General features: G+C 37.2%; 1 protein-coding gene across 1 annotated transcript in view; it reads right to left on the bottom strand.

The window, feature by feature from the left end:
* Nucleotides 1-10,251, bottom strand: part of LOC145291373 (COMM domain-containing protein 3-like) — a 33,439-nt gene extending 23,188 nt beyond the window's left edge. Inside the window, exon 1 of the mRNA XM_080137151.1 lies at nt 10,088-10,251. Within this exon, the coding sequence (XP_079993277.1) occupies nt 10,088-10,217 (130 nt within the window). The 5' untranslated portion in view covers nt 10,218-10,251. The remainder of the gene's footprint in view (nt 1-10,087) is intronic.
* Between the last annotated feature and the right edge of the window lie 3,711 nt (nt 10,252-13,962).

Genomic DNA, 13,962 nt, shown 5'->3' with positions numbered 1-13,962 from the left:
TTCTGAAAACATTAGACTCGCAGACAAATAAATATCAGGAATTTATACTATCAATATAACATGCTTTTATAAAAATTAATTTTTTTGGAGTTTGTTTTTATCATGTCGGGTCATTCATTCAGCTCAGACTAACTTGCTTGAATCAAGAAAAAGTGAGTTTGCAAAGTCAGTTAAATATTAAAATAAAAAGATAAACTTAGCCGTTTTCTAATATCTCTAAATAGTATTACTGCTTGTGTTGATATTCACTATTTCAATTCTTTTCATTCCTTATTACCTTCGTTCAGGTTCAATTAAATATTATCAACTCTTTTTGGAGGACATCACAGCCTGTTAGGAGATCTTCCAGTACCGAAAGAGCCTTGTTGTTGTCATTTTCGACAGACTCATTCCACCGACACAGGCGGAAGGATGCTGGTGCTGTTCACCCAGAGTATCTCAATTTTGAGAGAGGGTGAAAGTGATAGAAATTAGTGATTAAAGAAAATAAGCTTAGTCTTGGCAGCATTAAATGTCCCCAATCCAGTAGAGACCAAGATTTCAGCCATTTCCTTAGATATTTGTTAATTCATTTTCCCCTTGTGTCTGCTATACAATGTACTGTCATTAACAAATATACCCATCTCATAAGCAATTTTATCAGAGAAGTCGTTTATAAATGATGGAGTAATAAAGGTTCAAGGATCGATCCCTGAAGCACACCCGCATTTATATCGTGCTGCTTTGATGTATGACCATCAAAGACAACCTGGATTTTTCTCTTATTTAAGAAAGATTTAATTATGTTAAGTATTTGTCCAGTAATATATAGTTTAATTTTCATGAGTAAACCATTGTGCCATACCCTGTCAAAGGTTTAGATAGACCAAGGGGTACTCCTTTAGCCTCCTCTGCCTTATTCAGAGCATTCAGATTATAGTTAAGATATTTGTAATAGAACAGGCTTGATAAATCCATACTGTTGGTCAGAAAGAAGTTTAGTATCTGTGAGGTAGTGAACCAGTGCTTAATTAATAAAGGACTCGAAGATTTCTACAAAAAGAAGAAGGTTAATGGAGCAGTAGGTTAGTAAGTCAACTCTTTCACCAGAATTCTTGTAAACCGGTACCACAGAAGCAATTTTCCAGCAGTTAGGAAAGCAAGAGTCAGTAAAAGTTTAGAGAGAACTGGAGCAGCCTCAGTAGAGAATTTTTTAATAGCATAGCCAGGATGAGGTCAGGCCCGCATGCTTTTAAAATGTCTAAGTCTTTTATGATATCATGAACTTGAGTAGAGGTGATTTTCAGATCATCGAGTGTGGTTTCTGTCTGTTAAGGAAAATTTAAGAGGGAATGGTTTGCTGGGTCCGAAGTGGAGTTGAATGCAAATCGTCAAACAAGCAGATTGTAAATAATAGGCAGTCAACAACTATCCAACAACTTTGAGGTTGTTTGCACAGTAAACAAGAAGACTTACACCGTTATAAATTTTCCAGAAATTCTAAGTTTCTAATTTCTGCAACTCGATATGTTTAGTAGTGGTTTCGATATGTCTTATCTTAGCTGCAGCTATTTTGCTCATATGATTAATTCTAGCTTCTATATACTTTTGTCTATTTGTACTGGATGGACATATGTCGGATAAATCTATGGAATACATGCTGTCTGAGTAATGGTAGCTGCACAAATAGAAATGATCCACTGGAGAGAGTAGGGTTTGCTATAGAAATTCTGTGCGGGAACTTGCATTCTCAATTGCTGCTTTGAACCATTCAGTGGTCTAATTTGCACACTGTTCCACAGGAAGAGAAAATATATTTCCTTATGGAGGATCTCTGATGTGATTTCTGATGACTTCCTTGTCAGCCTTCTTGAACTACCTTGTTTTGAGTAATGGCTCTTAAACTTGGGGTTGAGAGTTTAGGTTCATATCTACCAGTATCACAGTATGATCAGTGTAAAAGCAAATAAACACGGACAACTGGAGTAGGGTCAAAGAGCATTTATTTAACACGTGCGTACCGCTTGCGCTATATATTTCAAAAGTTCTTTTTACACCGTTTCCGGTAGGGAAGTGAACTCTCTGTTGTGGAGAGTGTTCAAGGGACACAACTGGGTAAAGTTAACAATATTTCCCCCCGTTTTCTTGTCTTTTAGATGACCACTGAAAAAGAAAGAAAAAAAAAAAAGATTTATTTTTAAATATCAGTTTCTTTGGGTTCAGATACGAACTCCAGTATCTTAAATGAATGGACTCCCTTCTTGGTTAAGCAGTCAGCTACCTGTCTATTGGTAGATATCCAAGAGAACTCTGCTATTTCTTTTCTTTCCAGCATTTCTCTCAAAATAGTCATCTCAATATGAAGCCTTTTATCTAGTATTTGGGTGGATGAAAGCACGGAGTCAAAGAAACGGGAATTGTCTGTTTTGCAGATTATTTTTATATTTTCGGGTTCATCCTTTAATTGTAGTATTTCTAATAGTGGTTTCCTATAAAACAGACAGGCCTCCAACATGTCAACCATGGCTAGGGTTTCAGCAGCCAGTGTGCTTTTGACCACTCTTCTAATGCGCTTGGACTGCCAGGTTATTGGTGTATATTTGTGGTTATTGCCAACTAAAAAGATTATGTAACCACCTTGAGATCCTCCATCTGTCAGGTTGGCGAATGAGGCATCACTGTAGGCAACAATCTTAAGATGATTGAGATCTCCTAAGTCAGGAATATCTACCTGGGATTTTTCTTTCTTGGCTTTCTTTACTACACTATTGGCATGTTTTATACATTCCACGTTGCTTTGTTTGAAGATGGAACTTAATGCACTGATATCGTAGCTGAGATCAGGTCTGGTCTGGGTAGCCAGCCAGTTAAGTTGGCCGATAACTTGCCTGATTTCAGAAATTTCCGCTGTGGATATTTTGTCGTTAATATTCCTGTCAGTTTCCACTGGGATATTTTTCATTTTCTTTACATACCCATTCTGTTTGATGTTTAATCCTATGTATTGAAAATCTGAAATTTCTCAGATTTAACTGCAAATACTTGACGGATTTTGCCAATAACTTTTCTATGAAAAATCTCTGACCCTGCAAAGCAAATATCATCCACATGGGTAGCAATTATACTTTGCAATTTGTTTTCGAAATGCCATGTAAATATAGCCTGATCATATTTTGAAGCTATAGCTCCTGACTTCATCAATTCCTCCCCGAGTGTGAGATACCAGGACCTAGAGGCATCGGTCAAGCCATATTATATCATATAGACCGACTGGTTTATCTGAATCCGACTTCTTGCTTTGCAGAAATGCTGTTTTGATATCCATGGATTTACATATGCAATGGTTGGATGCCATTATAGCTAATGCTATGCATAAACCTTCTTTGGAGCATGTAGGATAATCATTTCTTAGATTCTCAGCATCTTTATCCTGAAAACCTCGGCAACAAGTCTGGCCTTGAATGTTTGATGGTTATTGGAATTTTTGCTTGTGTAAATCCATCTGATGGATATTTTTGGTTGGCCTTGATCCGGTACTTGAACATAGACTTTATTTTTAACCCAGCTTTGAAGTTCCTTTTGTTTAGCTTCCTCTAGTTCCAGGCTATCATTGGCAGAGATGATCATTACTTCTTCCTCAGTGCAGGAAACATGGTGCTCTCCATTTTCTTCAGTCTCATCGGTTTGCCAATCGGAAACTCCATGTTCAAAGTCCAACCAAAAAGGTTCACCCTGTTCCATAACTACATTCATCAAATGCTTATTTTTACCAGTGGCTTTGCCTGCTCTACTTATGACATTTAACTTCTTCCAGTCTGATACTGTGTCATTGGCAAGCTTGCATTTGATGATTTGTCCAGGTTTGGGAAGTTTGACTTTCCTGGTGGTGGTGTCGCATTTATTGGTTATGTCTTGAGTCTCCACAGTAGGGCGTTGTTCAGTGTTGTATGTTATTTCTAAAACTTCTAAAATATTCTCTTCGAAGTTTGACACTCTTAGGGATCCTTCAGACTCTTGTGAGGTGCTCAATTCCTCGTTGTTACCCTCATTGTGATTCTGGTATGTTTTGAGGTAGAAAGCTAAACGATACGGATGTGCTCTAACATAAGTGCCGCCATGCTTGACAAGCACCTGTTTGTTCTCCCACCCTATGACTGTCCCAGGCCCGAGCCACCTATCACACAAATGCCTTTTGTAGAGAATAGCATCTCCATTTTTATAGGATTGGGTGATACTTGTTCTAACTTGATGGCGGAGTGCTCGTCTAAGCTTTTCTGAAGATTCACTCGCTATGAAGTTTTTCCTGGCAGCATGCATAGCGTTAAGGTTATTTGCAACAATTTCACTGGTAGAGACACCTTCTAGTGCAGGGAGTTTGTCATTAAAAAAATCAGGTAGGTTGGGATTTCTGCCAAAAACGAGTTGGTTGGAACTATATCTATGGACACTTTGAAGTGTATTTTTCGCTCTTACTGCCCATGCGAGAGCCATCTCGAAACTGCAATTTGTTTCTTCTAGGGTTTTCTTCACCATTTCCCCTAAAATCACATTGTGTCTTTCATTTTTTTTTTTTTTTATTTTTTATTTTTTTTTTTATTACATTTTCACCCCAAACAAGGCAAATTGCAACTTTGGTGTAGGGGGCTACTATCAGGGGCAACAACTACTGGGGTACTATGTAGGGATTTGGGCAGCAAGGTGTCGGTTCACGTTACACTTGAACTTCTGCACGTCAGTACTGTTGGGGAAGCAGGGACCTGGAATGGAATTCCAGAGTCTTGCGGTTCTGGGGAAGAAACTATTGGAGTAAAAAGATCTTTTACATCTAGGGACCTCTACAGTGTGGGGGTGGGATCTAGTAGCCTGTCGGGTTTGTCGAGGGTGCTCGCGTCGTGGGGGCACAAGTGATTGCAGTTCATCAGAGCATTCACCACTAAAATACTTGTAGAAAAGGCAGAGGGATGCAACATTTCGTCGATGGGACAGAGGCTGAAGCTTAGATGCCAGTTCAGGGCCTATCAGGTTTGCGACTCTCTTTTGAACCTTGTCAAGGAGCGAGAGACTAGTAGCAGATGCACCAGCCCAGATGTGGCAGCAATACTCCATACATGGGCGAATGGTGGCCTTATAGAGGTACAGGATACTTTCGGGTGTTAGTAGTTTTCTAGCACGGTAGAGAGAGCCTACCTTTCTTGCAGCGGCCCTGGCAATGCCTTCAATGTAATTGTTCCAACTCATGTTTCCTGTGAACGTTAGGCCAAGGAGTTTGAAAGATGGACTCTCAGATAAAGAGTCGTTGGCCATTGCTATTGGTGGTAGAGAGGGTTTCTTGTAATTATTGAATGAAACTAGTTTAGTCTTGGCAGCATTGAACGCGACCAACCACTTTTGTCCCCATTCCACTACAGATTGGAGGTCTTCCTCTAGTGTTTCTGCCATTTCTTTAGAAATGTGTTCATTCGTCTTCCTGTCGTGTCTGCCATAGAGTGTAGTGTCATCAGCATATATACCCATCTCAGAGGCAATGTTGTCGGGGAGGTCATTTATGAATATCAGGAACAATAGAGGTCCAAGGATAGAACCCTGGGGCACTCCCGCATTTATATCATATTGTTTAGATGTGCGACCGTCGAGGACTACCTGGATTTTTCTCTTATCTAAGAAGGATTTAATTATGTTAAGTATTCTACCAGTGATACCGTATGATCTGATTTTACTGAGGAGACCCTCATGCCATACCCTGTCAAAAGCCTTAGATATATCTAGAGCTACCGCTCTGCCTTCCCCCGCTTTGTCCAGTGATTGGTATATACGTTCAGAGATCACGGTGAGGATGTCTGCTGTGGAACGGGCTTGTCTAAATCCATATTGTTTGTCAGTCAGTAGTTTAGCATCTGTAAGATGATGGACTAGAGCATGGTTAATTATGGTCTCAAATATTTTGGCAAAAAGTGGGAGGAGGCTAATGGGGCGATAATTTGATGGGTCTGTCCTTTCGCCAGAATTCTTGAATACTGGTACAACAGAAGCAGTTTTCCAACAGCTCGGAAAGCAAGCCCATTAGCCCATTACTCCAGCAGCAGTGGTATGAATGACAATATTCATATTTTGTGCCATGTCCCTAAACGCCTGGTTGCTGAATTCTCTGCCATTGTCAGTGAGAATAAATCCAGGGGCACCAAAATAAGTAATCCAATTTTTGAAAATAGTACTAATAATATCGGAGCTCTCTTTACCCGGAATTTTAGCTGCAACACTGTACCTGGCACCATGATCAATAAGGTGTAATACTTTGTTACCAATAATTTTTTTCATGTCCATGGCAATGCTCTCATTAAATATGTTCCCAGTGAAAACCTCACGACAGGTCTGGGTTCAACCCTTTTGTAGCTCATGCAAATTTCACAAGAATTGGGAATTTCCTGAAGTATCTTAATGAATTGCTTGTCTTTCAATCCGGTGCTCCTGGCTAAGTCACATAGCTTTTTACCGCTAGGGTGACTAAATTGTTTATGAAGTTTGGTGGCGATTTTTATTTTTCTTGCCTATTTTTGTTGGAAATTTCTTTGGTAAACAAAATATGTTTGAACTTACCTCGGTTTGGTGGAGGTCTTGTTATGGGAATGTGGTAGTGCCCTGAAGAAGTACATTGCAGTGGGATTTTTTTCCAAACATGGTGACACTGTCGTTCTCGAAATTGAGGCTTATGCTGGCTCTTTTCATTGAGTTTTTGCTCAGTAAAAGCGGTATTTCGGCATCCACCACATCAGTGATAATACTGCCTTTAATACCAGCAATGACACATGGTAAAGTTCCTGTGTGAGTGGATTTAATGGTGTTCCCATCACCAAATTTGCAGCTTTTCTCTCCACCTCAAACTTTTATTTTTTTGTTTTTCTGGCAGGGTTTCTAGAAAACACTCAAACCATTTTCTTCCACAAACTGTCCCAGACGCATCACTATCCAAGACAGCGGAGCCGAGCATTTCTCCCAAAAATGTGTTGGTGCCACCATATTCTTCACGCTCATTCATGAGGACGATGTTGGAAACGAGCAAGTGGCCTCCTTTTTCAGTGTTGTCAATTTTGTCATACGGGCAGTTACGAACCCAATAGTATTTACACGCACACTTGAAAAAAACACCGCTGCTGCTGTCGCTTTCAACCTAGTGGTTTGAATTTCTTTTGATGTTGTTGTTGTTGTAGTGTGTTGAATTTTGGTTGCGACCTCATCTGTCAGCACCATGACTGGTGAGACTGGAAGTTTTATTACCGTGGCGGCGGCGGCGTCAACCACGACTACTCGTGTAGTAGGTTTCTTCAGTTTCATCAGTGGTGAAAATAATGTCAGATTCGGTTTTCACAGCAATCGGAGGAGTTTTTGGCGAGGAATGAGCTTCAAAGTCATTAAGAATTTTTTAAAATTGTTTTGACATTTCTCCGAGTGTCAGTTCCCGAACGGTGGTTTTTATTAAGCATTCGTTTTCGGGGGTGAGATCACCACTTTTGAGAGCTCTGAATGCCAGGACCGGCTTGGGCAGAATTATGTTAAATTCTTTCAACTTGGCAATGTGACGATCAAATTCGATTAGAAAAGTATCTATTCCCATGCCGCTCTTTCTCTGGTGACTTTTGAACACCCCGTACGCCCTAAATGCTGCCTGGTTTGCGTCTTCTAAAAAGAGGGTGTCCAGCTTTTGATATAATATCTCGATTCTGTTTTCAGCAATTCAAGCAGAGCTTCTCTTGCTATTCCCTCCATGGACAAAAGCACGACAGGGGCCCGTTTTCTTTCATCTAAAGTAGTGGCTAGTTCCCATATACGTATTTCTTTCTTCCAGGAATTGTATTTTTCCGTGTTTAACGTTGGTAGGGGAATGTATTTAGAGGCCATGTTTTTTGTTTTTGTACACTCTGCTACCAACGTAAAAGCAAATAAACACAGACAACTGGAGTAGGGTCGAAGAGCATTTATTTAACACGTGCGTATTGCTTGCACTATATATTTTGAAAGTTCTTTTTACACCATTTCCGGTAGGGAAGTTAACTCTCTGTTGTGGAGAGTGTTCAAGGGACACAACTGGGTAAAGTTAACCTTGTTTTGAGTAATGGCTCTTAAACTTGGGGTTGAGAGTTTAGGGTCATATCTACCAGTATCACAGTATGATCAGTATTCCTAATTCGACAATGGGCATTTGTAACACAACTCCTTGGTAACTGTGGTCAGAAATAGGTCTAGAAGTGAGGCTTCCTGTCAACCTGGGAGATGGGTTAGGAACGTTACTATGTCTGAGGATAGGATATGGAAAAGTTACGTATGATGCTACCAGCTGCATCTGAGGTGGACATTAAAGTCACCAAATACATGTACTTGGGTACTAGTATCTAAGAAGAGTCCTGTATCTATGCTGTCAGAGATGTAGTTGATTAAGGTACAGTTCTGGGACGAGGAAAAGGAATTTTAGGGAAAATAAAAGTAATTAACGCTATGTTTACCAAAACGATCATTAACATTTTTTTTTTTTTTTAAGTTTAAACTATTTCAAACTTGTAGAGGCGACAGTTATGCTCCTTCGACTAACCAGAAGCAGGCAGGAGTTATCTCTCCTTAGATTTATAAAATACGAGCACGTGTACCGCACCGCACACCGGTGACTATCTTCAAATGCTAAACACTCCTCCAACTCTAAAAAGTTGATAAAAATTATTGCACAGTAAAAACAATTAAATTAAAACAAAGAAATAAAACAAAATGGTGTTAGAAACCTACCCATGAGTTTCCAACTCCATTTTGTTTTATTTCTTATTTTGAAGTGAATATCAAGTCTTCAAAGACATTGCGGCCATCTTTTCTTGTTCGCCGGCAGCCTTTAACATTACTCATTTTTCGAATCGAATAAACATTTTAGATTAAATAAAAACACTAAAAACTTATCCAGTTAGGAAGAAAAGTAACTTATCCTTGCCTTTGATAACATTATTTGTTATATATTTGTTTTTGACAACTTTTTCGAATTTATGTGTATAGTAAAATAAACTCTTGTCGTAAATAGTAATATATCCAAAAATTACGAGAAGTCATTGAGTAGAACAACTATTGTATTTTTAGTAAAAAAAAAAAAAAAAAAAAAAAAGTATATTGCTATAGGCTATAAAATAAAGCCATCATGATGTAATCTAAATGTTGCGTTTCGAGTTATGTCCCCTGTGTATGAACACTTCATCATTTACTTTATAACATCTAAGAAAAATGCAATTTTACCCAATTTTCCGTAAAACTTATAACTATACATAACTTTCTGTTCGATGAATTTTCGTAATTTTAAGATGTATTACTATTTTCGACATGACAATTAAGTATGAAATATTCTTTTTTCTTAAAACGTCATAAAAAAAAAAAAAAAAAAAAAAAAAAATCAATTTGCCGACTATTAACAAGCGCCAATGGCGGACCTGAATGAAAATCATCCTCCCCAAGAACGGCTTTCGGAATAAACACCCGCAAACTCCCATGTTAAGAACGGCTTTTTTTTTTTTTCCAATTTTTTTCAGTGGATTATGGACTGGACACTAATATAAGGGGGTGGGTGATTTCTCGTTCAGGTCCTCTGCGCCAATTTTCGTTTCACGTTTTCCATTTAAAAACGAAAAACGTCAATATAACGCCCCTTTTCGTTTAACTTTTCAAATCAAATGAAAATATTCTTTTTCTTAATTAAAATATTTGATAAGGATGGAAACGTTTACGAAAATGTATTTGAAGTGAAAAAAAAAAAATGAATGAATTTAAAAAAAATCAAATAAATGTATTTTGTTTTTAGACTATACAAGAAACAGAAAATAGTTGAGAATTAATACGAATATTTCAGACATCAAACGCATTTTTGAAAAAGGAAACGTTTCACCCAAGAAAATATTTAAACGTCGATTCATTTAATAATTTGTCTCCTTAGTTTAAGTTTAAAATAAAAAAAAAAAAATCAATTTTTTTTTAAAGCTTTCTGCTACGAACCATTTTTTTTTTTTACAACATTGTTACGAGTAAGACGTGTGAGTGTTCGCTATTTTTATCAAACTGAAATAATTCTGAACAATAATGGAATAAATACCTATATGTGGTGATTGGTTCAATATTCCTTGACACGCGGAACTAACAAGGGCAGGAAAACAATCGTCCGGGACATTGTTTGTACTATTTGCGGCTGTGAGACCATGGAAAACATTAGCAGACACCTCCATCTTTACTTTCCTTTCTGATTTTCTTCCCAAATTTCACTGAAGAGTTCCAATCATCCATTTACAACAGAAAAAACCCCAAAGAATACATTATGCGTTTATGGTTCCGCGCTATTTTATAAAAATAGTATTTTCAAGTTAAATTCAAGTTTTATGATATCTTTTTTATTATTAAATTGTTATATAAAACTACAAAATAGTCACAAAAGGCACACCTCCTCTTTTTCCCATGTTAAGAATGGCTATTTAAATAATAACATTATTATTTCGGTACGGTACAATAAATGCATAAGTACCGAATCTGCGAAAGAAAAGAGAAATAAGGAGTTAATCCTATTTTAGTCACGTACATATTATTTTCCTATCAATGCTGGTGTTCCTCAGGGCTCTATTTTGGCTTCAACACTATTTTTTCTTGATATAAATGGGATCCCAGAGAATATTATTCGGAAAATTAACATTTGTGCTGATGACACTACCTTCTATTTTGATATTGTTTCTCACCTATCTTTCTCGGATCAGATGATCTAGAAGTTGATTTGGGTTCTATTATGAATTGGAGTAAGAAATGGCTTGTTTTGTTTAATCCTGCTTAGACCCAACTATTGTCCTTCAATTGCAGGCGTATCCCATATTACCTCCTGATATTCTTATTCTAACTATGGCAAAAGCAATAGCTTCATAGAGAGACATGTGAGACATATTAAAACAACAATAAATAAATGCAAAAAAAGGAGAACTGACATCTAGCTTGCTCTGCTACAGATTAGAGCCATACCAATAGACAGCAAACCACCATTACCAGATGCAATATTTTTGGAAAACTCTATACCAACCATCTCACCCAGCCGATCAGAACTAGAAAAGAAAAACTGTGAATCGATACATGAGAGATCAGCAAACATAAAAACCCATCACACCATTATCGTGAAACCATGAAATTACCATCATTATTCCCAGATCAGTGTGTATGGGTACTAAATAAACTTGACAATACATAGCATCCTAGAACCATTGTCAAGAATAACAAAGGACCTAGAAGCTACAGAAGTAGAGTTGCCCAATAGAATGCAATCGCACCCATTTGTGCACCATTGTTATAATTTTCTTATAACTTTCTTATTAAAGTGACTTTCTCTTTATTTGCATATCTCCTCTCATGTGATCTTGCTGTTTGCTTTTTCTTTATTTTCTTATTTGAATACTTTCTTATTTTTATTTTATTAACATACATTCCTAGCCACTTGCCGCATTTGTCATAAATTTCAGTTGAATAAAGACTTGAAAAAAAAAGGTCTTTCTGCTTGCTTCTTCATCACATTACATTTTATTCAACTGAAGGTTTTTTTTTCAACCTAATTTTATCTCATGGATAAAATTATTTGACATATCTTCTGCAGACCCGCAGGCTAGCAAACTTTGGAAACTATGGTACCAAAACTTTACTTAATATTTGTCTACCATTCAGCATTTAAATCCAAACTTGAAGTCCTTTATCTAAATATTTCTGCTACAGTTGTTGATGTTATCGAGTGTTGTTCTGAGTTTGAACATTATCGAACTACTAAAATTTGTTTACAGCAAACCTCCCAACGTTATTCATACAAGACATCTACTTTCAACACATCTACAACAGGACAATGAGTCCTTAGGTCAGTACCTCCAGGCTTTGAATCGTCTTGCCACTGACTGTTGCTTCAAAGATGTTACTGCTGCTACCTACAGAGATGAATCTGTCTATGAATGTGGCCTATGGTTTTCTGTAATACATGCCAGACTTCTCAAAAATGGTAGGTTGGATCTCAAGGAGACTACTCAATGTGCTAAGGCATTAAAAAAAGCTAATTTTCATGTGGAGTCATACACCTTTCAACCTGGACCTGCTGCCATTACAACTCCAACTCAAAATGATTCTAATGCTATCACTGCTACTATGATAAAAAACATACTCCCTAACTCCGCTGATTCTTGTATGGAATTTGATTCGCTACTGTCTCCTGCCCTTCTTACACACAGTAGATGCTACAATTGTGGAGGGAAATGTCACCTTCAGGATGATTGCCGCCATTGTCCTGCTTGTGATAAAATATGCCGAAATTGTGGCAAACATGGTCATTGTGCCAAAGTTTACTGTTCTACAAGACTAACACTTTCATGTTCTACTTTGTCTGTTATACTAGCCCATGCTAATGATATTGATAATTCTTTTGTTACTAAAAATGGTAAAATTAAAAGGTAAACCACTTACCGCCCTTATAGACCCAGGCAGCTCCAGTAATTTTATTAGTGCTAGTTTATTAAAACCTTGAACTTATCTACTCGGAAACAGGACTCTGTAATTACTATGGCATCATCTGCCCTTTTCCTCAAACTATCTGAATATTGCACTAAGAATATTACATTCAATGGGTTGAGTATAGAGACATTGATTTCACGATACTCCCTAATTCATGCACGGATATTATACTCGGAATACCCTTTTTAAAAATGCAGCGAATGTTACTATTTCTTTTGGCGGATTGCAGGATAGTCTAAAAATCTGCGCTGTTACTAAATCAATTGTGCTCCTATTAAATTATTCAGAAATTTGACCCCTAATTACAAACCCATTGCTACTAAGTTCTGCTATTACCTTGGTGATGATGCATGGTTCATTGAAAAAAAAACTTAAACTGCTTTACCGTTTCACTTTACTTTGCCACGAATTGAAGATCTTATAAACCAAATAGCCCAGTATCGTATCTTTAGTAACTTGTCTAAAGCATACTATCAGATTAAAATTTACCCCTCAGATCACACCTATACGGCCTTTCAAGCTGGAAATCGTCTATATCAATTTAAATGAATACCCATGAGCGTCACAAATGGCGTTTTTGCATTTCAACGTTTCATGAATTCTTTTATTTCTGATAACAGATTGTCTGGAACATTTTCTTATTTGGCGACATAACAATTTGCAATAGGATCCAGGAGCACAACATAAGTTCGGAGCGTTTCTTAAAAGCTGCCTCTATATACAACCTCAAAATAAACCAGGAAAAGTCAAAGTTTTCACTTCGTTCTATTAATGTACTTGGATATAAAATTTATAATGGAATTCTACAACCCGATCTTGAGCATTTGAAATCGCTTTTGAAAATGCCTCCTCCTTCCGACTTCAAATCGTTAAAAAGATGTCTTGGTATGTTTGCTTACTATGCAAAATGGATACCTAATTACTCATCCAAAATTCACCCACCAATTGAAAATAAACAATTCCCGATGCCTTTCATGGTTGTAAACTCCTACGAAGAGCTCAAGAAAGACATTGCTGAATCTTCTGTAAAAGTTATTGATGATGAATTGCCGTTTATTATTGAAACCGATGCCTCAGAAAAAGCCACCATATGCACTCTCTTACAAGTTAGGAAACCTGTAGAGTTCTTTTCCCGGTTATTAAACCCCTCTGAAATGTGACTTCCTATAGTCGAAAAAGAATGTATGCCATAGTAGAATGTGTTCGCAAATGGAGAGACCTCATTACTGGGAAACATTTCACTATTATCATGGATCAGCGAGCCGTATCTTATGTTTAAACCTGCTAATCGTGGAAAAATTAAAAACGATAAAATTACACACACACACACACACACACACACACACACACATATATATATATATATATATAAATATATATATATATATATATATATATATATATATATACGGTGGAAAATGAAACTTCTTTCTTTTTCATATGATATAAAAC

This window comes from Euprymna scolopes, chromosome 12 (assembly GCF_053919585.1).
Source record: "Euprymna scolopes isolate OS-2025 chromosome 12, ASM5391958v1, whole genome shotgun sequence".
Classification (NCBI taxonomy): domain Eukaryota; kingdom Metazoa; phylum Mollusca; class Cephalopoda; order Sepiida; family Sepiolidae; genus Euprymna; species Euprymna scolopes.
Note: the sequence above shows the minus strand (reverse complement) of the source record. Positions and strands in the feature narration are given on the sequence as shown.